This window comes from Halichoerus grypus, chromosome 6, assembly GCF_964656455.1.
Source record: "Halichoerus grypus chromosome 6, mHalGry1.hap1.1, whole genome shotgun sequence".
In the NCBI taxonomy this organism is placed as follows: Eukaryota; Metazoa; Chordata; class Mammalia; order Carnivora; family Phocidae; genus Halichoerus; species Halichoerus grypus.
In genome coordinates this window covers 38,327,169-38,355,062 of record NC_135717.1, presented here as the reverse complement: position 1 = coordinate 38,355,062, position 27,894 = coordinate 38,327,169, and the positions used below count along the sequence as shown (strand labels likewise).

The window sequence follows — 27,894 nt, the reverse complement described above, 5'->3', positions numbered from 1 at the left end:
GCCAGACATAAAACACCACATATTGTATGATTCCATTTATATGAGTGTCCAAAATAGGCACATCCATACAGACAGAAAGATGAATAGTTGCCTAGGGTTGGGGGCTGAGGGATTTCACAACGATGGCTACAGGTTTCTTTCTGGAGTAAAGAAAATGTTCTAGGGGCGCCTGAGTGGCTCAGTCGTTAAGCGTCTGCCTTCGGCTCAGGTCATGATCCCAGGGTCCTGGGATCGAGCCCCGCATCGGGTTCCCTGCTCGGTGGGAATCCTGCTTCTCCCTCTCCCACTCCCCCTGCTTGTGTTCCCTTGTGTCTCTCTCTGTCAAATAAATAAATAAAATCTTAAAAAAAAAAATGTTCTAAACCTGATTGTGGTGATGTTTGCACATCTTTAGGAATATACTAAAAAACACTGAATTGTACACTATTTTTTTATTTTTGCAAATCTCCTTAATGTAGGCCTAAAGAAATACTAGAGTTCTCATATGTGCTTTGGCAATCAACCTGGTACAACATCATGTCATGTCGCCTTTGCAGTATTCCACAGGGACCTCTAGGAACCCCCCCCCACTACACTTTGAGAACCATTCCTCTACTGTAAAATTCGTATTTCCCCCTTTGTAATTAATAAGTATCTTTGGGATTATGTAAATACCATTTCCTTGTTAGGCTTTCACCCTCCAACTTTAGTGGCCATTGATGATTTTTGCCCAAATCAGCTATTAATTAGGATGGCTGACAAATGGTGATCACCCTTTCTGCATTTCTTAGTTGACCTTCTACTGTAAGAAAGAGCTTTCCCTTCTCCCCATTTACTTTTTTTTTTTTTAGAAAAAGAGCAAGCAAGTGGGGTTGGGGGTGGGGGGTGTAAGGGGGTGAGGTGGGGGGAAGGACATAGGGAGAGGGAGAGGGAGAATCTCAAGCTGACTCCACACCCAGCAGAGAGCCCACCGGATTAGGGGATGCATCTCACGACCCTGAGATCATGACCCTAGCCAAAACCAAGAGTCAGGCGCTTAGCCAACTGAGCCACCCAGGTGCCCCTACTTATTTATATCAGTATCAACCCGTGGGTTCTTATTTTATTCAAAGTTATCCGTTATTACCATTTTTCACTGCGTTTTGCATCTCAAATTGGCCCAGCTTTAGGGTGGAGTCATTTGAAGGTTTTAACAAGGTGTATAAGAAATTTCCTTCTGCTGGCTAAAGAAAGTGACAGGTCTAATACGATATTTAACAAATGCTCCCGCTTAGCGAGCACGGAGTCAAATCCTGGGGGAAGCCCGGGGATGGTGTCAATTAAACCGTACAACTCCCTAGTCTCAGAGCCCCCGCCCAGAATTCCCAGTCCCTGCCGCCTGTCCGGCCGACGCCCCGCCCCCGGACGCCCCCGCCCAATCCTGATCTTGCCCCGCCCCTTTCGCAAACCCTTGCCCCATATCCCCGCGCCGATTGGTCAGGCAGCCAGCTCGGCGCCGCTCACAGAAGAGCCGGAGAAGCGGAGTTTGCTTAAGGAATGGGGCCCCGCGGCCCTGCTGCGCATGCTCGCTGGGAGCCCGCTTGGGCGTTCCAAGAGGTCGACTCCCCCGCGGGTTGGCGCGCGCTCCCGGCTAGTGGGGCGGCGCGCGGGCACGGGGCTCGCTCCCGAGAGGGCAGGTGGGGGCTGGGAGCGGGCGCTAGGGTTGTGGTGGCCGGAGGCGCCTGGGCCGCGAGGTCGACGCCTGTGGCTGCGGCGGCCGAGGCCAAAGGACCCGCCGCGGCTCGGTCTCCGGAGAGGGAGGGCTCCGCTGCCGCCGCCGCCCGGCCGGTGCCCGGTGAGCACGGGCCCCAGCGGGCCGGGGAGGGTCCCGGGTCCCACGGCGTGGCCGCGCCCCCGGCCAGGCCTCCCCGAGGGTCCCGAGGGCTGCTGAGGCTGGAAGGGGGGGGTGGTGTCACCCAGCTCCGTGTCCCGGCGCTCAGGCCTTTCCTTGTCCTTCACCCGAGACTCGTCTCCTTTCTCCTGGCTCCTCCTTCGCCCCAATACAGCCGACCCCGACTGAGCCCTGACACCCCCAGCAAGGGAGCCCCCCGTTCATTCCTACCCCCCGCCCGTGTCCGCCGCACCGGCGCTGACCCGCGCTGGCACCCACCCCAACCCCGTCCCGTCTGCGCGGCTCTGTAGGTCCCAGTGACCTTGCACTTTTTGCTGCTATTACATCCCTCCTTCCACTTCTGATTACGCAGATTGCCTGTTGTGACTTTCAAACTTTTGACTCAAGAAATACGTTCTCCATGCATAACTTGTGCCGGTAGATGTGATTACTGGAAGAGAAGTTCAAAGGGAGAAATGACCCTAACCTCTCATGATAACAGCCAGATCTACTCTACCTTTGTTCTGATTCCATTCTGTTCTCTTCTGTTCTTTCCATTCCAAATGACTGTTGCTAACCCATGGAAATGATTTCAGGACCTAATGGTTCTGACCACAGTTTGAAACCCTTGCTTTAACAAACATCCGTCTTTCTCCACCTTTACGTCTTGCCTTTGGGGGATGCTGAGTTCCAATAATCAGATAATCACGGGTAACCTTCAATTCCATAGAAAAGGTATATTTTTAATATGTTGACATTTCTGCTTCTCAGGGCCAAAATCACTTCGAGGACTTGATTTGAATGTTCTAGTTTGATGCCATCAGGTTTATCCTGTTCCTCTTCCAAAAGCTCCTAGTCAGACTTGGAGAAGAGATAGTGTGTGAGGTTGGGGCTGGAGTGTGGAGTGTTTATAACGGAGAGGGAGACGATTTTTACTAGAGAGAGAAATAATTAAAGTTCAGCTTTAGGAAGATTAACTGGTTGGCACTGCGTAGGGAGAATTGGCCGGGCTGGATGCAGGATGGAAAGACCGCTGAGGAGTAGGTGAGGATCAAAGCCCCGGAGTGATATTCAGTGGAAAGGCCATGGGAGGTGGTATGACCAGGTGTACAGAGAATGAGATTTGAGGACACATGAGGCCTGGTAAGGAAGGAGTAAAAAAAAAAAAAAAAAAAAAAGCTAAGATTCTGGGGCACTGACTGGCTCAGTGGGTAAAGCATGCCACTCTTGATCTCCAGGTTGTGAGTTTGAGCCCCACGTTGGGCATAGAGATTACTTAAAAAAAAAAAAAAAAAAAGGAAAGAAAAAAAGCTCAGGTTCTGATCTGGTGACTGAAGGACTTGGGGCTGGGAGGACCTGGAGCTAGAATCTTCCTCTCTGTGCCCTGTGCATCTCTCAGGTGCTCAGGAGCAGGGGTTCCCAGGGGACATACAGCAATATCGATCGTTGGGCTGGGGTCTGCTGCATCCAGCAGGCAGAGGCCAGGGATGCTGTTGAACATCCAGCCCCACCTTCCCCAAAATACCAATGGTGCTGAGGTTGAGAAGCCCTGCTTTAGAACAGTGATTCTTAATCACTGGGGGGGGGGGGTCCACTGCCACCCTCAACACCGCCCAGGAATGATACCCGTATGCACACAAAGCATGCGTATTTCATAGGAGAGTTCACGAGTCAGTCAGTGCACACCTCTACCCCTCATAGCTCATTAGCATGTGTGGGAGGGGGACAGCAATTGGACTTAAATGTATTGAGGGGGACAGCTCACCCAGGAGCTTTTTCAAACATCAGGACCCCTGGGCGCGAGAAAGAACTCTTTGTCCTTGTGTGATGATTTACAGTTTATAGAAGAATTTCACATACAGTATCTCACTTGCCACTTTTCCTGTTTCACAGGTAAAATCAGTCTAGAGAATCGATGGAATTTGCCCCAAGTGTTGCACCCAGCAAGCTGGCAGTAAGGACCCGGGTACTGGCGGATGGGGATGGCGGTTCTCACTCTCTGTGCGTGAAGGTAATTCTGTTGACCCACCATCAGCTGCTGAGTGAGGCTCAGACTTTGAGGACCTTACCGATTAGATCTTGCCTGAGAGGCACCCGGCAGTTTGTAATACTGTGTGTCTCTTGGGTCTTAGGCTGACACCGAGCCCTTTGTGACCACCTGCATGACAGCAATGTCAGAGTGGGCAGCTGAGTATTGTGCCCAAAATTGCTCTGTGCCTCAGTTCTGGGGGAGGGGAGCGGAGGGGATAAGAGAGTAACGAAGCATGAACCGTGAGGCTTTCGAACTTTCCATTTAAATCTGCCCGATTTAAAAATACTTCAGTCACTCAATAAATCTTTAGTGAGTAAAAATTGAGTATTACAAAACAAACACAAGGACCCAAGTATTGACCTCAAAGCAATCCAAAGTAAAAAAAAATACATTTAAGTCCACCTACAATAAATAGACACATGTATAACAAGTGGAAATTTCATAAAATAATACCCAGTTTTATTTCATGCAGTGCCGATTGATGTTTCACATGTAATTTTAAAAATTGCTGACTGGAGCCAGAGATTATAGGACCAATGACCTAGGCAATTAGAAAAGCAGAACCTTAGACCAAAACAAAGGAAATAAAGCTGTTTCATACAGATGTCGAATGAACATGTATGGAAGCTTTTACTTAACTCATTAACCAAGGAACCAGAAAGATCTAACAACCAGTTTGCAAGAGAATCCAAAGAAGATTCTAGAAGACTACAGATACTGAAATGTGCACATGGAGGCAAAACTGGCTTTTTATTCAGGGGGAAGAATTATCTCCATGTACTTATTTACATGGAGAGAGAGTTTATTGCCCACAGCCTAGAATAATTTTGCATTGCTCTCAGTTATCTACACTACACAGAGTTGTCAAAATGGCTCAAAGGCTAGAATCCCATAACCTGGAAGGATGTGTTCTAGACACTGCATAGTTTCCATTGAGGCGCAAAGGTCCTTTACAGTCTCATAACCTCAATGAAAGATACTTCTGATCGCAAAATAAGGCTGGTCTCATTAGATTTGGCCTGATTGTTTGCATAGGTACGAGCACGTTAATTCACCGTAAAGGCCTTCTTGAGTTTGCTTTGCTGGAAGCCTTCATAAGGAATATCTGGTGGGATTTTTAGAAGTCTGGTATTTGCTATCCCAAGGTATGGAAGCCATGCTCCAGAAGCTCTCTCCACCAGATTTCACTTATACTACTTAGGAGTTTGAGCAAATTCCTGTCTGTATTCTTGAGGGCCCCTGAATAGGCCAAGGTGTGTGAAATGCGATAAATTGTTACAGGATCATCTCAGAAAAGATGAAATCATGACTCTCCTACTGACATAAAATAAACAGATGCTAATGATTTTATTTAACACATTAATGAGGGAGCACATACAATGTGACAGATTAAATGAGATCATGTATATAAAATAATGTGGGGCCTGGCACAAAAAAAAGCCCCTTCAAATCCTTCTTAGGCTCGTCACTTACTGACGGACCACCTATTCCTCAAGGGCATCTATTCAGGTGTTTCTCAAAGCACAGTCCATGGTCCACCAGAGCCTTGTGGGGTACTTGCTAAAAATCCAGATTCTTGAATCCCTCTCCAGATCCTCTGTCAGAATTTTAGATGGAAATCCAATCATTTGCATTTTTATCAAGGGCCTGGGGGAATTTTTATGAAGACCAGAATGACACAAACAACTAATTATAATAAAACTTGCATGAAAAATATACTTAACCGCATTATATGGATTCACTCTTCCTATTCTATTTCATTTTTTAAATTCTTTTTCATTTTTTTAAACACTGATCTCAAGTAGGGTTTCTCAGCCTTGGCTCTGTTGGCGTTTTAGACCAGATGCTTCTTTAGGGAGTGTTGGAGAAGCTAGCCTGGGCACTGTAGGATGCTGAGCGGCATCCCTGGGCCCTCCCCGCTGGATGCTAGCAGCATGCCCTGCCTCCCCGTGCTGACAACCAAAAATGTCTCTGGACATTGTCAGGTGTTGCCTGGGAAGCAAATCACCTTGACTGACAACCACCAGTCTTAACCCACTCCATTGATACCTATGGTCAGAATCCTCAATGTGTAAAGAACCATTTTTACTGATTTTAAGAGGTGAGGCCCTGAAGGCAGACACAGGTGTCTTGAATGCGGACTCTGTCTTTATCGGCCTGCTCTTGGTCACAGATTCAGCCTTGGTTCCTCCTCTATGACATGAAAGAACAGTGGACTCTAACTGACGGGGTTATTTGGAAGATAAACTGGAATAGTACGTGCAGAGCCCTTGGGGGGTAGTGCCAGGCACATCGTTGTATTTGGTAAATATTACATATTATGATCACAGTCCTCTAGACTCTCGAGGGTTGTGTCGGTCAGAATCCAGCCAGGAAAACAGAAACTACTTTAAGATTTGAACTGGGAGTTTCCTTGCGATCCCTGGTGGTGGAGGAGCTGAGAGGCCAAACAGGAAATGGTGAGAGAGCCCAAGAGTGGCAGGGGCTCAATGCTGCCAGCACAGCCAGGCCAAGCTCCAGGGCGGCAGGCAGGGGTCCTGCAAAGCTGCAGCAGACAGCCCTGGTGAACCCACGCCAGGCAGGTGGCTTCTGGAACACCCTCCTTGCTCCACCCGCCAGTGTCCCACTGGGCCTCCCATTGGCCAGATCAGCCAGAAGTCACCCTGGTAAACCATAAAATAGCTGGTTTGTAGGGACACATCAGTGCAGCTGAAGACTTACTCTGAAGGCCTGACTGCAGCCCTGAGCATCAGCTTCCTCCGCACCTGGCGCTTCTTACCTCTTCCTGCAGCTGCCCAGGGCACAGGGAGGCACCCCGTTAGCTCCGCACCAGCTGGGCCTGGGTTGGAGTCTTGGCTCTCACTAGCCGTGCGGTCCTGGACCACTCAAGGCCCCAGAAGTTGAGCGGGGATGATGGTGACGCTTGGCAAGGAGGTTGCTGGGTCAATGGACTGGAGGTGTTGGCTGATGCCGGAGGAATTTTGTTCCTGGCTCAGGTCCCAGGTCCCAGGTTCCAGGTCCCAGGACGGATGACGAGGCTCTGGACAGGAGGGTGTCTCCCTCTCCCTCTCTCTTTCACCCTATACTCAGGAGGTGTCCATCACTTATTTTCTCTGTCAACTCCCATTGTGTCTATAAGTTTGAAACTTGGGTTTTCAAGAACCTTTAATTTTGAGTTAATTTTCGACTTTAAAAACATTGCAAAGATAGGACGAAGAATTCCCACATACCCATCACCCAGTCTCCCCGATTGTCAGCATCTTACCAGACGCTGCGTGGAGATCAAAGCCAGGAGATCACCGTGGGTACAGTTCTCTTCACCTACACTGTTGACCTGACTCTGGTTTCCCCAGCTTGTCCCCAGTGTCCTTTTTCCGTCCCGCCATCCCACGTGGCATTTAGTTGTTGTGTCTCCTCAGCACCCCCAGTCTGTGACAGGTCCTCAGCCTGCCCTTGTCCTCGATGATCTCAGCAGTTTTGAAGTCTCCTGGTCATTGTTTCGTGGACTGTCCTTCGATGTGTCTTGTCTGATTAAAGTGGGGGTGTGCACCTGGGGCAGGAGTGTCACAGAGACGGTGGGGTGTCCTTGGTGCATCGCATCAAGGACGTCGTGGTGTTGATGTGTCTTATGACCGGTGAAGTTGACCTCGATCACGTAGGGGTGTGTCCGCGGGATTTCCCCACCGCCAAGTTACTGTCTTTCCTTTTGTAGTTAATAAATATCTTGGAGGGAATGTCTGAGGCTATGCAGGTCCCACAACTGGGATTTTTAATAGCCTCAATTTTTGTTCATTTATCTGTTCTGTCGCTTATATTACCCTTTAATTTCTCGTGTGACTTGTCAAGGAGAGTTATGGAGTTAAAGGACAAATGACCAAGCGAGGAGATGCAGCTTGTCTTTACAGCGTCTCCCTTTCCCCATGGTACAGAGAGTTTATGCACATTGTCCACGATTTCAAGAAAACAAAAGAAATGGAAGGAGAAGATAAATCACTGTTCTTACTACTTTTAACATTTTGAGATATTTCTTCCTAGATATTTAAGGTTTTTTTTTTATTTATTTGGGAGAGCGAGCGAGCACAAGTGGGAGGAGAGGGAGAAGCAGACTCCCTGCTGAGCAAGGAGCCCGACACAACACGGGGCCCAATGCCGGGGCCCGATGCTGGGACCCTGGGATCATGACCTGAGCCGAAGGCCAATGCTTAACCCACTGAACCACCCAGGCGCCCCGTTTTTGTTTTTGTTTTTTTTTGTTTTTTGGGGTTTTTTTAGGCCATGAATACATAAAATAAAATCAGTCCGTAACCGACGACTGTGAGCAGAGCCCTCCCGAGGCTGGAGAGGTGCGTGAGCTGAGGGCCAGAGGCCCTGCCGGGTCTGAGCCATACTTGGATTTGGGTGGGTTTTTTTTGGGAAAACCTTAGCTTAGAAAAGATAGTATTTGCAGACTTTGCTAACTGCATCTGCTGTTAGGTTTTGTAAATACAAACATTTTTGGAAGTCTTCAGTTATTTTTGCTACATGGAAGAACTCTCACATTCTTGTTTTGGAAACGTTTGTGTCAGGCAGTTAATTTTTTTACCAAGGATGCAGTGCGTTCATCCTAAGGAGCAACACCGCTATCTTGTGGCCTTCGGGAGCATTGCTGCCAAGGATTTAGGTATGCGTTCCTGCCTGTTCTGGGTCTACGTTACATAATGATTTGGTCCTTTGCAAGGGCTCCATCTGGTCTGCAGGTGAGGGCCTCCCACTGTAAAGGGGGCTGAAATAGCAAACAACATGTTGAATGCGATGTGTGCCACAGGAAACAAAGTGTCAGTCAAGAGCTCTAATCCAAGAATGGAGAGAGCGGTGCATCTGGGTGGCAGGATTATGGGCCGTTTACTAGGAATTAGGTTCTTAACAGTTTAAACATATTTTTATATAGTTTTTACAATATAATATTAGCAACTTACACAATATCTTAATATGTAATCCATGCCACCCCTCTTCTTCGATGAGGAAACTAAGTCCAGTAGTGAAAGGCCTGCTTTGGTGTAGAAAACTGGTTTTTGGGGCGCCTGGTGGGCTCAGTCAGTGCAGTGTGCGACTCTTGATCTCAGGGTTGTAAGTTTAAGCCCCGCGTTGGGTGTAGAGATGACTTAAAAAAAATAAAAAAATCTTAAAAAAAAAAAAAGAAAAAGAAAACCAGTTTTCATCCAAGTGACCCTGGGGACCTGAGTCCCTATAAGGATTTTTTAAAAAACAGTTTTATTGAGATATGATTTACATACACACAACTCCCCTATCAAAAGTGTATAACTCAGTGTTTTCCGTGTATTCAGAGTCGAACAACCATCTCCACAGTCAATTTTACATTTTCATTACCCCCCAAAAAAGAAACCCCACACCCCTTAGCATCACTTCCAAATTTCCCCTTCCTCTCCCCCAGTCCTATACAATCACTCATCTGCTTTCCATGTCAGTGGATTTGCCCGTTCTGAACATGTTTTATAAATGGAGTCATACAGTGTGCTATTTTTTGTGTCTGGCTTCTTTTTTTTTTTAAATATTTTATTTATTCATTTGCGAGAGAGAGAGCACAAGAAGGGTGGAGAGGAAGAGAGAGAGAGGGAGAAGCACACTCCCCACTGAGCCAGGAGCCCGATGTGCGGCTTGATCCCAGGACCTGGAGATTACCACCTGAGCCGAAGGCAGACGCTTAACCAACTGAGGCACCCAGGGGCCCCTGTGCCTGGCTTCTTTCACTGAGCATGATGTTCTCATCCAGCACGTGCCAGAATGTGATTCCTGGTTATGGCCAAATAGTATTCCATTGTATGGATGGACCACACATAGGCCAGTGCAGGTGGTTCCAAGGGAGAACGCGGTGTATGGATGGACCCAGCTGGTGCCAACCCTGCATGGTGGCCAAACGAGAGAGTGGTTGGTGTCCGCAGAGCTGGCGGGCAGCCTGCAGACAGCTGGGCTGAGAAGGAAGGAGTGTGGGCTGTTCTTGCAAAGTTGAACTGTTGAGGGAAGGAGGGGCTTTTGTTAGGTCTTGTTTTTGGACACAGGAGACTGAAAAACCTTGGTGGTCCCAGTGCAAAGAACTGCAGAGGCAGAGAGCTCTGGTGACCAGAGAGAGCAGGACTCAAAGGGTGGTGAAAAGGCCCCAAGGGAGGAGGGGAGCTGTACCAAGGGAACTGGGTGGAGACATGTTTATTTCCAAATCAGGATAAAATATGTATGCCCCCTACATCCAGATAGTGAAGAGTGAGAAGAGCTTATGAAGAGATCCATCCTCAGGGGGTAAACTGTGAAACATAAAATGGTAAAAGTCCACATCATGGAGAGATAACTTTAGCTAGTTTGAAGTCTGCCTTTTTTTTTTTTTAAGATTTTTTATTTATTTATTTGAGAGAGACAGAATGAGAGAGAGCAAGCACATGAGAGGGGGGAGGGTCAGAGGGAGAAGCAGACTCCCTGCCGAGCAGGGAGCCCGATGCGGGACTCGATCCAGGGACTCCAGGATCATGACCTGAGCCGAAGGCAGTCGCTTAACCAACTGAGCCACCCAGGCGCCCTGAAGTCTGCCTTTTTTGAAGAACTTCATTCACCAATGATGTTAGGTAAAAAGAACGTTACTACATGTAGGTTGTTACAGATTTGTGTGTGTGTGGTAAAATATATATCACAAAAATTTACAACTTGAATCATTCTAAGTGCACAGCTTGGTGGCATTAAGGACCCTCACACTGGCATGCCACCATCGCCACCATCCACTGCCAGAACATCATCGTCATCCCAAACTGAAACCACACCTACTAAACAACAGTCCCCCATTTCACACACACCCCCCATCAGCCCCGCAACGCCGCCGACTCTGCCTCTATGAATTTGACAAGTGTAGGGACATCACATAAGTGGAATCGTTCAGCATTAGTTTTTTTGTGACTGGTTTATTTTGCATTATGGACTTTTTACTTTTTTAAGATTTTATTTATTTGAGAGAGAGAGTGCGTGAGAGAGCACAAGCACGGGGAGCGGCAGAGGTAGAGGGAGAAGCAGGCTCCTGGCTGAGCAGGGAGACCAATATGGAACTCCATCCCAGGACTCCGGGCTCATGACCAGACACTTAACCAACTGAGCCACCCAGGAGCCCCCGTTATGGACTTTTTAAGTACTTAATTCTCATTGCTATCCTTTATACTTAATATTTTTGTTTTTCTCACTGAATTACCAGCCCTTTAAACATGATCAACTGAGGGATTTAACATTTATGTAGCATGGCACCTGAAGTTCAAATGCACTTTGATGTGTATCTCACAACCTTTATTGTTCCATCCATCAAAAAGCCAAAACCCTTGGGGCGCCTGGGTGGCTCAGTAGGTAATTAAGCTTCTGCCTTCAGCTCAGGTCATGATCCCAGGGTCCTGGGATCAAGCCCCTCATCTGGCTCCCTGCTCAGCAGGAAGCCTGCTTCTCCCTCTCCCACTCCCCCTGCTTCTGTTCCCGCTCTCCTGTGTCTCTGTAAAATAAATAAATAAAAATCTTAAAAAAAAAAAGAAAAAAGAAAAAAGCCCAAACCCACCAGGTTGAGTCACTTGCCAAGAGTATGAGTTACTGGGCGCCTGGGTGGCTCAGTTGGTTAAGCGACTGCCTTCGGCTCAGGTCATGATCCTGGAGTCCCTGGATCGAGGCCTGCATCGGGCTCCCTGCTCGGCAGGGAGTCTGCTTCTCCCTCTGACCCTAACCCCTCTCATGTGCTCTCTCTCATTCTCTCTCTCTCATATAAATAAATAAAATCTTTAAAAAAAAAAAGAGTATGAGTTACTGCTGAGTAAGAAAAGACCCTGATCTCACTGGCTTAAAATAACAGTTTATTATTGATTGGTGTTCCATAAGGTGGGTGGCCGTTCGTGTGGCCACCATGCAGGATTGCACCAGCTGGCTTGGTGTCCTGTGGCCCCTTCATGTGGCTACACGCAGCTGGGGGGTCTGCATGGTTTTCCTCCATGCCTGGCAGTGCCTCCGTGCCCACATGTGGCCTCCCACACAGCTTCCTAACCTGGCAGGCCCAGGGCCGTGTCTCCTGAGGGTGAGGACTGCCAACCCCCACAGCATGCTGCTGCCACACTCAGCAAGTCACACAGCAAGGCACCCGTCTGGGCTGGAGCCAGTCCAGATTCAAGACCACATTGCAAGGGGGCCTGCATACTTTATGGGAGGATTTGTGGTCATTAGACAGTCTACATTACAAGGTCCCGTAATGGTTGAGAATGGTAACCGTTAATCCAATCCAAATTCTAGGTAATCGCCAGACCCATGCTTTTCCGCAGACGGGGCTGGGGGAGGGGGCGGGGGGGAGTGGCTAGGCCATAGTTCGCCTTTTGTTGCGCTGGAACTTCTGTATCCATTGAGGTGCGTGCATCTTGGAAGCCTTTTAAGCAGAACTTGTAGTTGAGGGGACCGCACCGTCTCCTGACTCGGGGTACCCATGACTCCGGGTCCAGTTCCCGTGGAATGTGGGGGCTCTTAGTCATGCCAACGCCCTCTAGTTCGGAGGAGGCCAGGCTTCGGCATCTGATGGTTTCAGGCTAAGGCCGATGGCGTGTCGGGGTCCCCACAGAGTCCCCTCTTGCCCCGCGCGTGGCGAGGACCCAGGCCCGGGCCTGTAGGAGTGTGCGTGCTGTGTGGACAGTGACTGCAGCGCTTCGGCTGGCCCGAGTTGTCTGAGGCGTCCCCGCCCCCCCAGCGCCCTTGGCCCCGCAGGCTGGAGGCCGATGGGACGGCAGGAGCGCGCCAGCCGCGCGGGGACCCGGAGCGCGGGGACCGAGGGCTGCAACCGGGGGCGGGCTGCCGGCTGAGGGATGGGCGCCGGAGCCAATCGGCGAGGGGGGCGGGGTGGCCCAGGGGCGGGGCCTCCCACCGGCTCCCTTTTCCGCCCAGACAGCTCCTCCCCGAGGCACGCACTGGGTCTCACTGCGGCTGGTCCCCAGGGGCACGCGTGTCCCTGCCCCGCCACGTCGCGGTGTAGGGCGGGATGGGCAGGGCAGAGAAGGGCCGCATGGGAGGAGCGAGGGTTGGCTCGTCCAGGGGCATGACGCGGGAGGGCAGGCCAGCCGGAACTCTCAATCAGGTGGCCCGTTACCTGGAAGATTTCCTCGCCACCACCCCCCATCCCAACCCCCCCGCGATGGCTTCCCTGCTGCCCTGGGATGGGCAGGCGTATACTGCGGGGTGGGGCGGGGATGAGGCGCCGCTCTGAGTCTTCAGCCTTGGCTCTGTCTTAGTGGGGACACTGGGGCCCTGCCATTAGGCTGCCCAGGCTTTGGGGAGCTGAATCTGGGCCCCAAACCAGGGAACTTCAGAGCAGGAATGCATTGGAATGGCAGAACTTGGAAACGAGGGTGACAGCTCACAAATGGGAAGCTGAAATGTGCAGGGAGGCTGTGGTCTTGCTTCTGGGCTCTTAAGGAGAGGTGGGGGAGACCCAGCCTATTCACCCACCACCCAGTCCCTCAAGAAAGCAAAATGTTTACCCCACACTGATACCCAGGGCCCTGTCTCCAGGCTAGCTCTGCCCCCATAATACATCCTTTCTGCTTCTCCAGGCCAGAAGCCAGGGAGCCCGAAGTGACTGTGGCTTTTCCGGACACCTCTACAGCCCCGTCCCCTCCCGGCTGAGGCAGCGCCAGCCCCACTTCAGGCACAAGGTCACTGCCTTCCTGGGACCCCAGCATTTCCTGAGTGCTGCGTGGTCCAGAGCCTCCGGCTTGGGATGGGAGATGGATCTAGTTGTGAGTCCAGAGAGTCCTGCCTCCCAGAGCCAGGTGTCCCCTTTGTGGTCTGCAGAGTGCCGGCCGGTGCCCGGCTCGGTCTCCCTGTGACAAAGTGTCAGGAGGAAGGCCACCGGGCATTCTGGGAGGGTCTGTGACATGAGCCCATGTGCCAAGTGCTGGTCCCTGAGGCTTGGTGCTCAGGAAGGCCAGTTACCGTCATCCTGGATGAGGCACACCAGGTACTGTGTGGGGCGGGCTCTGGATCCCCCTCGACCAGACTCCCAGCTCTGCACTTCATGGCCATGTTGGCCATCCTGGCGTGCCTCAGTGTCCTCATCTGTACACTGGGTCAATAAGAATGATCGACTTTCATAACACGGGGCCAAGTTAAATGGGAAACCCCGTGAAGACACATCCCACTGTGCTCAGCACCTACGGGCCTCTCTTTGTAGAAGCTCACAGTTCTCAGTGCCTCACTGCCTGCACCTCAACAGCCCCCAGAGAGCCCTGCGTGTGGCACATTTTACAGACAGGAAAGTGGCATTTGGGGAGGGGAGGTGACAGACCCCAGCTGCCTGAGAGGATGCAGCCGAATGGAAGCACCGACCCGGGGTTCCCCAGCTCCGTGCGGGACCCTCCCCAGCCTTTCAGCCCCCTCTGCCTCCACCTCCACCCCACATCCATTTTCTGAGCCCCAGGTCCAAGGGGGCCTCCACTGATGGGTTTTGCCTCCTTCCTTAGGACAGAGCCCCTGGACTGCCAGGTTCCCGACCAGGGAGGAGGAGGAGGAAGAGAACTCCATCTGCTGGGGCCTGAGTGTGGCCTGGGGGACAGGCCATCGTCCCAGAATGCCCCTGCCGGAGCCCAGCGAGCAGGAGGGTGAGAGTGTGAAGGCTGGCCAGGAGCCATCCCCGGAGTCCCCTGAGCCAGGCACAGATGTCATTCTTGCAGTCCCCACAAAGCCCAAAGAGTTCTCCAAACTGGTCCTGCTGACGGCCTCCACGGAGAACGTGGATGGGGTGGACTCCCAGCCCAAAGGAGGGCACTGTGGCATGTCCCTGGAGATGTCTGGTCCTGACGCACTGGCCAGGACCCCCCAGATCCTGCCAGTGGAGGAGCAAGTGGGGGCAGTCCAGCCAACCCCCCAGGCCCCTGAGCAGACATGCAGCAAGCCAGATACAGGTAAGTTCCAGGCCTACTGCTCCTGGCCCAGCCCCCTTTGTGGCCCTGCATGCTCAGACATAGGCCCTGTGCACCCCCTTTCTAGGGGGTGGCCTTGGGGTCCCATCTCTGCTCGGAGCTAAGTATCCTTGTCTCTAATCAGGACTCTGTCTCAGGCTGGTGTGATGATCTCAGGATGTCATCCCTGTGCGTCCCCCATTGCTCTCATCCACGCCCTTGGCCTCCAGCCTTGCTCTGTTCCAGCTGACCCAGCCCTCTCTTGTCCTCAGCAGCCCCCAAGCCCCTGGAGTTCCTGAGGACCCCATTTGGGGGCCGCCTCCTGGTGCTCGAGTGCTTCCTGTACAAGCAGGAGAAGGCAGTGGGTGACAAGGTCTACTGGAAGTGCCGTGAGCACTGTGAGCTGGGCTGCCGGGGCCGGGCCATCACCCAAGGCCCACGGGCCACGGTGATGCGGGGCCACTGCCACCCGCCCGACGAGGAGGGTCTGGAGGCGCGGCGCCGGAGACAGAAGCTGCCCGGCCCAGCCCTGCCTGAAGGCTTCGGGGTTCCGGAGGGCCCTCGGGGCCGAGTGGAAGAGCCGCTGGAAGGGGTGGGCCCATGGCTGTGCCCTGAGGAGCCAGAGCCCACCCCTGGGTTGGTGCTGAGCAAGCCGGCCGCAGAGGAGGATGAGGGGCTGCGAGCCCTGTCACTGCTGAGCTTGCCCCCCAAGAAACGCCCGACACTGGGGATCGGTGAGTGCCCTGGACCTGGGCTCCACTCTGGGGCAAGTGGGAACCCATGGGTCCTTACCTGTGCCCAGATGGAAACATGGGGTCCCATATGGTTTGTAATGCGCTCCAAGTCAACATGGCTAAAAGATAGAAACCTGTCCCAGAAATCATCAAGCCCGGGGGATAGAACTAGTGCTCTAGAACCAGGGGGCTCAAGTCCTTCTGGAACTTTCTGATGCAGCAGGGTCTGGTGTGAGGCCCAGAAACCCGAGTTTTAACAGGGCCAGGTGGGCCTGGTAGCCCATGAGGTTAGGGGAAGTCGGCCTAGGGGAGAGCTTTGGACCAGGTTCAAATCACAGCCCCACCTGGTTTCAGTACAGGTGCTGAAACTCTGGGGTTTTGGGAACTTTGTCGGGGATGGGTGATCGCTCAGGTGCCAGGGAGATTAGATGCTCGATGTGCGGGAAGCACCCAGCACCAGTCCCACGTGTGGTGGCGCTGAGTGCCCAGTAGCTGGGGTCTTCTTGGTGGCTTTTATTACCAGCAAGTGGGAGGTGGGCTTGGTCCCAAGGGTTGGCTCCCTTCTGACCCAGATTCGAGGGTTTAAGGATTTAGGGCAGTTGCTGTGCTGGGTACTAGGTGTGTGGGGGGAACACTTGTTTTTTACTTTCCATCTTTTGCCACCATTTGAATTTTATGGTGTGTGCATGTGCTATTCAAAAATTAAATAAAAGTTTCAAACAAACCCTAAAAAGAGTATGGCCAGGAGTGACTGAACACATAGGCTAGGATGTCAAAGCCAGCTCTGTCCTTCCCGGGTGTGTGACCTTGGATGTGACGTGTAACCACCGTGAGCCGTGGCCTCCCCACTGACCTCCAGGAGAGGAACTGCACCTTCTCCCTGGTGCACTGGGTGGGGGCTCGGTGGGAATGCATGCAGGGCCCACACACGCCCAGCTCGGGGGAAGCCACAGCCAGTGTCCACATAAAGGGGAAAAGCCCTTGGCCCCCCACGCCTCCCCAGCCTCCTCTCCTCAGCCTGCCATGACTGCCCCGGGTTCCTCCTCCAGGAGAACCCCAGCCCCTGGAATTCCTGAGGACGTGCTATGGGGGCAGCTTCCTGGTGCACCAGTCCTTCCTCTACAAGCGGGAGAAGGCCGTGGGGGACAAGGTCTACTGGACGTGCCGGGACCATGCACTGCACAGCTGCCGCAGCCGGGCCATCACCCAGGGCCAGCGGGTGACCGTGATGCGGGGCCACTGCCACCCGCCTGATGTGGAGGGCCTGGAAGCCCGGCGGCAGCAAGAGAAAGCCATGGAAACACTGCAGGCCAGGCCTGGTGGGCCTGGGGGCCAAGTGGATAAGCTGCTCCAAGGCGTGGACGGCCTGCTCTACCGCAGGGGGCCGGGGACTCTGACTCTCACCAGAGCCTGGCCTAGGAAGCGCACAAAAGTCCTTCCGGCCCAGCCCCAGGCCCTGCAGGGATACCGCACTGAGGACCAGGACGAGGACCCCGGTGAGTCCTTCACAGTGCTGACCCAGAGCTGGGCCCCCTCAAGGCTTGCTTCCTCAGGTCCAGGGAGGTAGGAGGGGACCCCAAGACCCTGAATTCCCAATTCCCTCCCCCACCCACCTCTCCCTTTCTCCCCAGGAGGCCCTGAGTTCCTGAGGACCCCTCTGGGAGGCAGCTTCCTGGTGTACGAGTCCTTCCTCTACAGGAGGGAGAAGGCGGCCGGGGAGAAGGTGTACTGGACGTGCCGGGACCAGGCCCGCATGGGCTGCCGCAGCCGGGCCATCACGCAGGGCCAGCGGGTGACCGTGATGCGTGGCCACTGCCACCCGCCCGACCTGGGGGGCCTGGAGGCCCTGAGGCAGCGGGAGAAACGCCCGGGTGCGGCTCAGCGGGGGAGCCCAGGTAGGACAGACTGTGGCCACTGGGCCGTGGTGACGGGCAGGAGACCCAGACGACCAGCCTTTCCCTCTGACCTCCTGTGCCCCTAGCAAGCGTCCTCGCAGCCTTAGGGGAACACTCTGTGAGGGGTTACAGCCCTCTCCTGTTGCTCTCCCCTCCCCTCCTCACCTCAGTCCTACTCCCTCGGGGGGGGGGGGACTCCTCCCGGGCCTGCTCCCTCCAGGAGCTATGCTGTTCTTGCTTTGAGGACAGGGGCCCCCATCACCTCACTGCTGAACCCCAGGACCTGGCTCCCAGCTCTCCCTCCCCCACCCACCTCTCCCTTTCTCCCCAGGAGGCCCTGAGTTCCTGAGGACCCCTCTGGGGGGCAGCTTCCTGGTGTACGAGTCCTTCCTCTACAGGAGGGAGAAGGCGGCCGGGGAGAAGGTGTACTGGACGTGCCGGGACCAGGCCCGCATGGGCTGCCGCAGCCGGGCCATCACGCAGGGCCAGCGGGTGATGGTGATGCGTAAGCATTGCCACCCGCCCGACCTGGGGGGCCTGGAGGCCCTGAGGCAGCGGGAGCGGCTCCCCAGCCCGGCCCAGAGGGAAGGCTCAGGTGCGGGTGAGAGGGTGTGGAGCGGGGCAGGTGCTTGGCCCTGGTCTCCCTGCTGGGACCTTCTGTCCGAGGCCCCGTGCCTGGTGGGGTCTAGCCACCCACGTGTGGTAGGCTGTGTGCCCACAGCGTGAGCTCCCTAAAGGCAGGGCTGCATGTGGGCTTCACACTCGTGGCCAGTGCTAGTCTGGGATTGGCTGGCAGCAGAGAGAAACCCACTTAGACAGCTGCAGGGAAGGGGATGGGGTGGCATGATCCGCTACAGGAAGTGCTCAGCACCCATTTACGGGGCAAAGAGCCTGGACCTCAGGGACCCTCTGTCTCCCCTCTCTAGGTCCTCGTGTTTGTTTTCCTCCCTCCTCCTCCCAGTTCTCTCTAGCCACCTGAACCCCAACATTACATGACCTTTCAATTCAGGGTCTTAAAAGCCTCAAGAGAGCGTTGATTGGTTGTCAGCTGGCCGAGGGGATGGTGAACACCGAGCCAGGAGGCTCCTGGTGCATGGCCCCAACCAGCTGTGGGCCCCGCTGAATGTTCCAGCCCAGGCTTTCACCGGGGTGCTTGCCAGCAAGTGTGGAATCCAAGCCGGGTCAGAGGAGGCCTGCAGGAAAGCAGGGCCAGCCTCCAGGGCAGCATCAGAGCCCTGAGAAGGAGACAGCCAGTCTGTCCTCGAGAGTGCCAGGCCGTGGGCCCTGGGTGGCAGTCCGAGCTGCAGTCCTCAGGGCCCCAAGCACGGGCTGCCGTGGAGGCAGAGAGCAGAGTGGGTTCTGTGGGAGGATTGCGGTTTCCTGGGGCAGGCTGGTGGCACAAAGGAAACAGCCTCTGTCCCTGGCGCCCAGGCTCTGCACCCTGCTTCCGAGCTGCCCCATTCACGCTGCCACATTCCTTCCAGGAACCCTCCGGCCGCTGGAGTTCCTGAGGACGTCCCTCGGGGGCAGGTTCCTGGTGTACGAGTCCTTCCTCTACAGGAAGGAGAAGGCGGCCGGGGAGAAGGTGTACTGGATGTGCCGGGACCAGGCCCGGCTGGGCTGCCGCAGCCGGGCCATCACGCAGGGCCAGCTGGTGACAGTGATGCGTGGCCACTGCCACCCGCCCGACCTGGGGGGCCTGGAGGCCCTGAGGCAGCGGGAGCGGCTCCCCAGTGTGGCCCAGCAGGAGGACCCAGGTGCAGATGGGGATGGGGTCAGAGGTGGGAGTACAGAAGAGCTGTGGGCCTCTCGACTCTCCCAGCCTAAGTTTCAGACACCTCAGGGGACAGGCACCATCTGAGGAGCTTTGTGCCCTGGCCTTTCCAGAGTCTTCTACCTATCCTGTCCACTGGCACCTTCTCCGGAACCTGAAAACACCCCTAGGTCCATCCCATTCTCAAAATGACTCCCCTTCTAGTTCATTTCCTCTTCTTTCCCTTATCCTGAGAGGTCTTAACTGGTTACAGATCAGTCTCTTGAAAATCAGGTGAAAAAACAGGCTGCTCCAGAAGAGCATGCTAATGTTTGTGTGTACACACACACACGCACGCGTGCACAAGGCAAGCACACACACACACATGCTCATGCCTACATGCGCGTGCACACCAGCATGCACACACGTGCACAATGCACACACTCATACATGCATACACACATGCACACGGGCACATCACCTTACACTCTTAAGATTTTGCCAAGAATTAATTTTATTGAACTGAAAATGGATTCCCTTCACATAAACAGAATAGAAAACCAGTTGTTAGGAAGCATTTTTGTGTTTCATATTAATTCATGTGAATAATAAGGGTCATATCTTATAAAATATGCAAATGAATCCAAGTTGTGTAAAACAACCGAAAGAAATACGATTTCTGCTCGAAAAAAATGGAGGTTTCTGGGAAAAAGCCACTGTTTGGCGTCAATAAGAAATAGAAGTCATGGGGGGCGCCTGGGTGGCTCAGTCGGTGAAGCGTCTGCCTTCAGCTCAGGTCATGATCTCAGGGTCCTGGGATCGAGTTCCTCATCGGGCTCCCTGCTCAGTGGGGAGCCTGCTTCTCCCTCTCCCTCTGCTGCTCCCCCGGCTCGTGCTCTCTCTCTCTGTCAAATAAATAAATAATCTTTTTTAAAAAAGATTTTTTAATATCTTTAAAAGATTTATTTATTTGAGAGAGAGAGAAGGGGTGGGGGGGGGTGCGCAGAGGGAGAAGCAGACCCCCACTGAGCAGGGAACCTGACACGGGGCTTGATCCCCCCCAACTCCAGGATCATGACTTGAGCTGAAGGCAGCTGCTTAACTGACTGAGCCACCCAGGCACCCCAGTAAATAATCTTAAAAAAAAAAAAAAAAGCAATAGGAGTTGTGGGAGGCCTGTGGCACCGTTGAGGGCACCTGGGTTTGATGTCTCATTCAGTCCTGCTCTGCTGAATGACGGGTTGAACACTGACTCTCGGGGTCCCAAATAGCTTCTTTCACCAGGCACAGGTAGTTGGGGGCATTCGAAAACCAGAATTCCCAATGACTGCCCAAATCAGAGTCATTCTACCCGGTTTTCTTTATCCTCAAGGCCTTAAGGTCATCGTTACAAAGTGTGTACCTTTAGCTCTAGCAGCTTCAACAAGAATTAACGGGGCACCCGCCCCAGCTCAGTCAGTAGAGCGTGTGACTCTTGATCTCGGGGTTGTGAGTTCGAGCCCCACGTTGGGTGTAGAGATTACTTAAAAAAGGAAAGGGGGGCACTTGAGTGGCTCAGTCTTGGTTAAGTGTCTGACTCTTGATCTCGGCTCAGGTCTTGATCTCAGGGTTGTGAGTTCAGGCCCCGTGTTGGGCTCCATGGAGCCTACTTAAAAAAATAATAAAAAGGAAAAGAAAAGAGAATCTTAAACAAGAATCATTAATCCATGTTTTCAATTTTCTTTCCTCAGAGAAGATGAAACTTCCGCCGGAAGTGCAGCTGTGCGTCCAGCCTGGCTCTCCGGAAAGCCGGCAGATATGTGGAGAATTGTGAGTTGTCTCGCGCACACGTCACCCCAACACATAGTGGCTTATGGCAGCAAACACTTACTGTCTGTCACGGTGTCTGTGGGCAAGATGTCGGGAGAGGCTGGGCTGCTGGTTCTGGCGCAGGGTCTCTCCTGAGGTTGGAGGAAGGACGGGGGCTGGGGCTGCGGTCACCTGAAGGCCTGCGTGGGCTGCGGGCCTCAGCTCCTCGCTGTGTGGACCGCTCCTCCAACATGACAGCTCTCGCCCCCCCAGACGAGGGGCCCGAGGGGGAGGGCAGAGCGAGGGGGAGGCCGCCAGCAAGATCAGTTGGTATTCTCCCCAAGCGCACGTGGGGCGCTCGCCGGGATAGACGGAACGTGGGCCCTGAGACAAGACTCGTCCAAAACAAGGACTGAAATCACACAAAGTACGTTATCTGTTCACGGCGGAATGAAGCCAGAAATCAGCAACACAAAGGAAGTTGGGGAACTTTTAAGTATCTGACAGTCAACACACTCCCGAGTGACTTGAAGATATCCCGAGGCAAGTGGAAAATGGTCTGAAGTGAGCGAAATGGAGACACGGCACACGAAGACACGCGGGCGGTGGTAGAGCAGTGCTTGAAGGGAAACTTGTAGCTGGAAAGACTTACATTAAGGAAGAAGAAAGATCTCAGATCAGCAACTTACACTTCCATGTTAGGACACTAGGAAAAGAAAAATGGAGCAATCCTAAAGCAGGAGGAGGATGAGAAAGGACAGAAATGAATGAAATAGAGAAGAGAAAATGAACGAGACCAAAAGTTGGTTCTTTGAAAGAATCAACAAAATTGACAAACCTTTAACTACATCGCCCCCAAAATTGGTTTTTATTTGTTTATTAAATTAATTTATTTTTTTCAAAATTGGTTGGTAAAGATAGGGAAGACTCAGGGGCGCCTGGCTGGCTCAGTCAGAGGAGCGTGCGACTCTTGATCTCGGGTCGTGAGTTTGAGCCCCACGTTGGGTGTGGAGATTACTTAAAAAAAATATCGTTATTTATTTTTTTAAAGATTTTATTTATTTAGGGGTGCCTGGGTGGCTCAGTCAGTTAAGCATCTGCCTTCAGCTCAGGTCATGACCCAGGGTCCTGGGCTCGCCCTGCATCAGGCTCCCTGCTCAGCGGGGAGCCTGCTTCTCCCTCTCCCTCTGCTGCTCCCCCTGCTTGTGCTCTCTCTCTCTCAGTCTCTTTCTGTCAAATAAATAAATAAAATCTTTAAAAAAGATGTGGGGCTCAATCCCAAGACCCTGGATCATGACCTGAGCCGAAGGCAGATGCTTAACCGACTGAGCCACCCAGGCGCTCCCCCCCCAAATAAAATCTTTAAATAAAATAAAGAGAGGGAAGACTCAAATTATTAAAATCAAGAATGAAAAATGGGGCATTACTGCCTACCCCACAGGAAAAACCACACACGCACAGAAGGGTCTTAAGGGATGTTATGAGCCGCAGCGTGCCAGGAAACCGGGTGCCCAAGATGAAGTGAAAACGTTCCTAGAAAGGCGAGCTACCAAGGCCGAATCAAGAAGAAATAAAATCTGAATGGACCTGTAACAGGTACAGAGACTGAATTAGTCATTTTAAAACTTCCCACCAAGAAGGGCCCCCGGGGCCTGGATGGCGTCCCTGGTGCCCTCTACCAGACACTCAGCCAAGAATTAGCACCAGCCCTTCACAATCTCTCCCCCAAAGTAGAAAAGGAGGGAGAGGACTTTCGGGGAGAGTGGAAACATCCTCCAAGTGGTTGTGGGGATGGGCGCCTGGCTATGGATACACCGACCCCGTGGAGTCCCACCCTGATGTGGCGAGCCGGGTGGCGTGGGAAGGACAGCTCAGTAAAGCTGTCTAAAAAAACCAGGAAGGAAGCGACAGTGACTCTCTGAACAGTCTCTCAGCCTGCCACTCCTGCTTTGCTCTGTTCCTTGGAAGCCTGTTAGCACACGCAGCCCCCACGCAAGGGGAGGGGAATCTGGCTCCTTCCCTCCGTCCCGTCCCCATCCCCTGTGGGAGAGCAAAGAATTGTGGACATTTCCCAAACCCATCACAGTAATCCAAGAGAACTTTTCATTTCTTGACAAAGAATCTTCCGGAGCGGGAGGCGGGACCTCTCAGGAGTGTGGGTCTCCTCCCAGGACACGCTGGTGTAGAAAGCCAGGCACCCCCAGAGTGCGTGTTATGGGGCAACTTCCCCTTTTAAAGGAAATGGTGCAATGTGCGTATGCGAACGTGTATAAAAACGACCTAGCTGACCGTTATCTCTAGGGAAAAGGAAACCCTCTATGTTGTCTACTTCCGCCGTGTTTGGATTTGTCTAATGAATATCTGTTTCTTTGTCATCAGGAAGGTGGAAGGTACCAAGCGGGACAGCGAGTCCCCGTGAGGCCAGTCTCCTCCCGATGGAGCAGACGGAGCTCGTGTGTTCCCAGCATCAAGCGCGTGCCGAGTGCGCCCGGGCCCCCGGCCTTTCCCACCCGGTTAGACCTGGCTTCACGCAAACTCTCTTCCACCCTTCCGCAGCGCGGGTGGCCTTCACGTTTCCTCGAGGGTCTCCCAGGAGCCCTACTTTGATGGTGTCTCCGAGCGGGCAAACAAGAGTGCCAGGAGCTGGTGGCTCGCAGGTGTGTGCGACCTGGGGCAAAAGGTCCGGCCCACGAAAGAGCTGAAGAAGCGTCTTTCCACAAAAAGGCCTCTTCCCTGTGCTGCTGCTCTGAGCCGCGAGCACCCATCCATTTTCAGAGCGCGTGACTTTGCCAAGGACGGTCCAGTGTGGTGTGGGCGCACTCGGAGAAGGTGCCGCTGCTTCCAGCTGAGCTGCCCCGCGGAGCGCCGCCCCCCACGGGTTTTCCAGACCGGGGCCAAGTGGACCTTCGCGCTCCTGGGCCACCTGCTGCTGGGCTGCAGCCGTCCCTCGTGGCGGCAGAGCAAGCCAGAGCAGAGGTCCCATTTACACCCTCGGTCGGAGTCTCTCCCCTTTGCAGGCTTCCGACAAACCAGGGCGGCGGTCCGCACGGCAGGTGTCGTTCCTGGCAGCGGGAGCCAGCCCGGATGCCCACGGGAAGCTGGGGCAGACACCAGCGGGCCGCCGTGTCTGGCTGAGGCAGGAGGAGAGGCAGGCCCGGTGGCGGCGGAGGCCCACCCCGTTCTCCCGGCTGGGAGCGGGCAGCGGGCTGGCCTAGCAGGCCGGCGGAGAAGCAGGCTGACGTGGGTCCGGAGCTCCCGAGGCAGCTGCTTGCTACCGGGGCGCTACGGGGGCCACGCCTCGTGGCCAGCTTCCTTGCGTGCGCGCTGTGACCTGTGACCGGCCCCCTCTCCTGCCAAGCTGGCCGCGGAGCCTGCTGTCCGGCTGTGGGACAGCGATAGCTTAGGACCCCACTGTCCCTCTGCTTATAGATTTCCCGCCAATAAACCCCGTTTTATATCTCACCGTGTAGAACTGGTATGTGTGCCCACGTCCCTTGTGCAACAGCAGTCGGCCACCACGGAGCCACACACACCGTGTCTCCGTGCCACGAGGTCAGGAGTGATGGAGTTTGGCAGGGCACCCCCAGAAGAGACCCGGACGCAGCAGGCAGCTCACCTGCCCAGATGCCGGCTGGACCAAGAGCAGGGGGCGTCCTCTGGAGTGGCTGCTGAGAGCTCTGCCCCCGGCCTGCAGGGGGCGCTGCGGCTCCTGCTGGCCATTTCCCTCATTGCCCCGAAAGAGAGGCCTTGGTTCTCCGCGGCGGCCCCTCATCCTGAGCCCCGTCTTTCTCATGAACTGGGGCGAGCTTAAATTGGAAGTGGCACCCCCAAGGACAGGGCAACCTCGACCCCCAATTCAGACCCTGGCTTCCTTCCCAGGCGAGTGCGTGGCCCATCCGCTGACCCGGTTACCGGCTCCGCGGGGCCCTAGCCTAGCAGCCCGGCCGGCAGTCAAGAAGACGGGCCGCGGACCGGCAGCCCACCTCCCAGGTGGGAGGCAGCTGTCTGCCGGAGGACCCCTGTGCTGACGGCCCTCAGCGTGGACGCTGTACGCAGGGGCTAGGTTTTGAGCAGTGCTCATGGCCATGAAGCCTGCCGCCCTGAGACCGTGAGCTGCCCACGGCCAAGGCCAGAGACACAGCCCTGTGGGAACAGATAGGACACCCCAATCCCGGGCCCATCTTCGTGTCTCAAATACGCATGCCCAGAGAGGTGGCCACACCTGGAGGAAGGTCCGTGCCTCTAGCCGCTGAGTAGCGGGAGCCAGCCCGGATGCCCACGGGAAGCCGGGGCAGACACCAGCGGGCCCCACTGTGGAAGGGGCGCCCCACACGGCCTGAGGTGCTCCAGCGAGAAGCGCTGAGTCCCGACAGCTGTTACCCCTGCACGGCGTGCGGGATCTGCTGGCTCTGCAGCCTCCCCAGCCGGCTCTGTGCGGGGTCAGTGACTTCCTCCATCCCACGTCCCGTGCCCCTCAGCTTGGCCGGGCTCCAGGATGTAGCACAAGGAGGATCACTGGGACGCAGGCTTCTCCTCATCCTGGACGTTCCTGCTGACGACGGCCTGCATGCTCTTCCTCTTCTCTGCTCCTGCTTTGACTTCAGAGGACAGATGGACGGCCCGCGTTGCTTGGACCGAGGATGCTCATGTGACAGGAATTTTGACACCACCGTCACCTTGGGTGGCCCCCTGGCTGCTCCGGCTCCAGAAGCTTCCTCCCATACGTCCACTTCCTCCACCGTTGCCTAGCCACAGAGACGTCCCCTGCCCTGTCCTGTCACAGAGCGAAGTGCACGGGGGCAGGTCCTCGGAAGCTGGCCCCTCCGTGGCTGGAGATGGATCAGCAAGGCAGTGCCCTCCTCCTTCCCTGCTCCCGCTCTGCTGCTAGTGTCCCCCAATAAACCCAATTTTATGATGTCTGCACCACACGGAGCAGGTAGTTAGTGACAGTGAGCGACAATTATGAAATTATGTTTCAATTATGAAATTCTTAAAAAAATTCACTAGGGATAACAAAAGTATCAACAAGGAGCTCAATTTTTAAAAATGGGGAGCAGTGGCCAGCTATGGGAGCCCTGGCCCCCAGTCCCTGTCCCCAGGGTGGTAAGGTGAGCATCATCAAAATGCTCCTCATGGCTCCGCTCCCCCTTGGTCCCCGCCCGGCCTCAGGTCCCCACATCCTTCCTGCAGGAAGGTGGCACCAAGGACCTCCTCGGGCCTGAAGTCAGCAGAGGCTTCTCAGAGCTCGCTCGCGCTCAGGCTCTGACCACCCCCTGCCGACCCCTCCCAAGGACGGCTCCTCTCAGTCCTCGGCCTCCCTGGAGGGCTTCTCTGCCCCCACCCAGCCTAGAAGCTGCATGGTTGGTGTTGTGGGGACTGGACCTCAGCCCCTCTCCGCCCGGCTGCTTGGAGGGTTCCTGGTTTGTCAGTCTGCAGCATGAGCCTCATGGCCTTGGCCCTGACTAACCTGTGGGCATGGGGCACAGGCAGCAACAGGGGGCATCTACCTGTTGTCCGCCTCGCGACGGTTCCGCCACACAAGGAGAAACCCAGAGCTGTGCTTGACGCTGTCCTGCCTGTCCCCGTTAACTGTGACTGCCCACCGGCGCCACCCTGCCTGTCACCCACACGCCATACGGTTCACCCATTCAAAGTGTGACTCAGTGGCACTTAGTATATTCACGAGTGGTGCGTCCATCCCCGCCATCTAATTCCAGAATATTCATCACCCCGAAAGGAAACCCCAGACCCATTAGCCTCACTCGCTCTGCGGTTCCTTTCTCTGGCGCTGGGAGGTTTTGGGGAATTCAGGGGTCTTAGTCCACTTAGGCTGTCATAACAAATACCATAGATGGGGGGTGGGGCGCAATTAAACAACCCACTTGTTTCCTCAGAGTCCTGGAGGCTGGAAGCCTGAGATCAGAGTGCAGGCACGAGTGAGTTCTGACGAGGGCCTCCTTCCTGAGGTATAACGGCTGCCTTCTTGCTGGGTCCTCTTATGGGGCAGGGGGCTGACTAGGTAACTCCCTGACCTCTGCTCCTAAGGGCACTAATCCATCATGAAGCTCCACTCTGACCTAAACACTTCCCAAAAGCTCCACTTCCTAAGATCATCACAGTTGATTAGGGTTTCAGCATACGAATTTCGGAGGGACACAAACATTCACTCCACAGCGCCCGCTAAGGCACTCCTATAGTAAAGAGAACACTTTAGTTGGTCCTTACATTAATAAACATCCCCATCCCGAGCCCCAGCCACTTGCCTACATGACCACAGCAGCCTCTGGTGTCCCCTTTCTGCAATCCATCCCTATGATAGCCACAAAGCCAGGGGCTTTTCTACAGCACAGTCCCATCATGCAACACCTGGCCCAGGTGTTCTCTCTCTGGTTTCCACATCAAGTACGACTGCCTGGTTCAAGGACCGAAAGCCAGAGGTACTGGGGCGGGGCATCCTCTGGAGACCAGCCAAGGACAGGGCAGCCCCTGGCCTTGGGCCGTATCCACACCACAGCCCTACAGAGCCCAGACCCTTTTGGCTGCCCACCCCACTGTCCCCCCAAGGGCTCGGAGGGCACTAGAAGGGCCCCTGAGCTTTGGAAATGAGGCAAATGAGGCCTTGGGCTCTGGCCTCTCACCCCCAATGCTTGAGAGAAAGGAGGAGCATTTGCCTAGCACCTAGCAAGTACTCAAAAATATTTGTTAAAGATGTCATTAAGTGAAGAGGGGACGGGTGGGGGCCCAGTCAGGGTGCTGCTCAGGCCCCTGTCCCACATCTGTTGGACTCTTGATGGTGGAAGTGACCCAAATGTCCATCGACCGATGAATGGATGAAGAAAATGTGGGCTAGCCATACCATGGACTATCACGCAGCCTTTAAAAAGAGGGAAATCTGTCATA

The 27,894-nt window shown here is 54.3% G+C and overlaps 1 protein-coding gene across 8 annotated transcripts; it reads left to right on the top strand.

The window, feature by feature from the left end:
* The first annotated feature begins 1,554 nt into the window (after window positions 1–1,554).
* FLYWCH1 (FLYWCH-type zinc finger 1) lies at window positions 1,555–25,917 on the top strand. Of its 8 annotated transcripts, XR_013448941.1 has the most exons (12): window positions 1,603–1,813; window positions 3,743–3,860; window positions 13,478–13,579; window positions 14,387–14,827; window positions 15,097–15,558; window positions 16,608–17,054; window positions 17,190–17,453; window positions 17,785–18,048; window positions 18,938–19,210; window positions 20,937–21,015; window positions 22,436–22,590; window positions 23,374–25,917. XR_013448941.1 is itself a non-coding variant. In XM_036089633.2 (11 exons), the coding sequence occupies exons 4-11, from the start codon at window positions 14,494–14,496 to the stop codon at window positions 23,411–23,413; spliced, it is 2,163 nt and encodes a 720-aa protein (XP_035945526.2). In that variant the 5' UTR covers window positions 1,555–1,575; window positions 3,743–3,860; window positions 13,478–13,579; window positions 14,387–14,493; the 3' UTR covers window positions 23,414–25,917. The 8 variants fall into 8 exon arrangements, 7 of the variants coding, with proteins under 7 accessions (XP_035945526.2, XP_035945564.2, XP_035945536.2 ...); XM_036089633.2 differs by lacking the exons at window positions 1,603–1,813; window positions 22,436–22,590 and adding an exon at window positions 1,555–1,575; XM_036089671.2 differs by lacking the exon at window positions 22,436–22,590 and having other exon boundaries at window positions 15,100–15,558.
* Window positions 25,918–27,894: the final 1,977 nt, after the last annotated feature.

What these genes read in the sequence shown, in the direction of transcription:
- FLYWCH1 (XM_036089633.2), top strand. Translation starts at nt 14,494, where the DNA reads ATGCCCCTGCCGGAGCCCAGCGAGCAGGAGGGTGAGAGTGTGAAGGCT. An exon ending in GGACCAGGACGAGGACCCCG is followed by an intron (nt 17,055 to 17,189) that starts GTGAGTCCTTCA and finishes CTTTCTCCCCAG; the next exon opens with GAGGCCCTGAGTTCCTGAGG. An exon ending in CGGCAGATATGTGGAGAATT is followed by an intron (nt 21,016 to 23,373) that starts GTGAGTTGTCTC and finishes CTTTGTCATCAG; the next exon opens with GAAGGTGGAAGGTACCAAGC.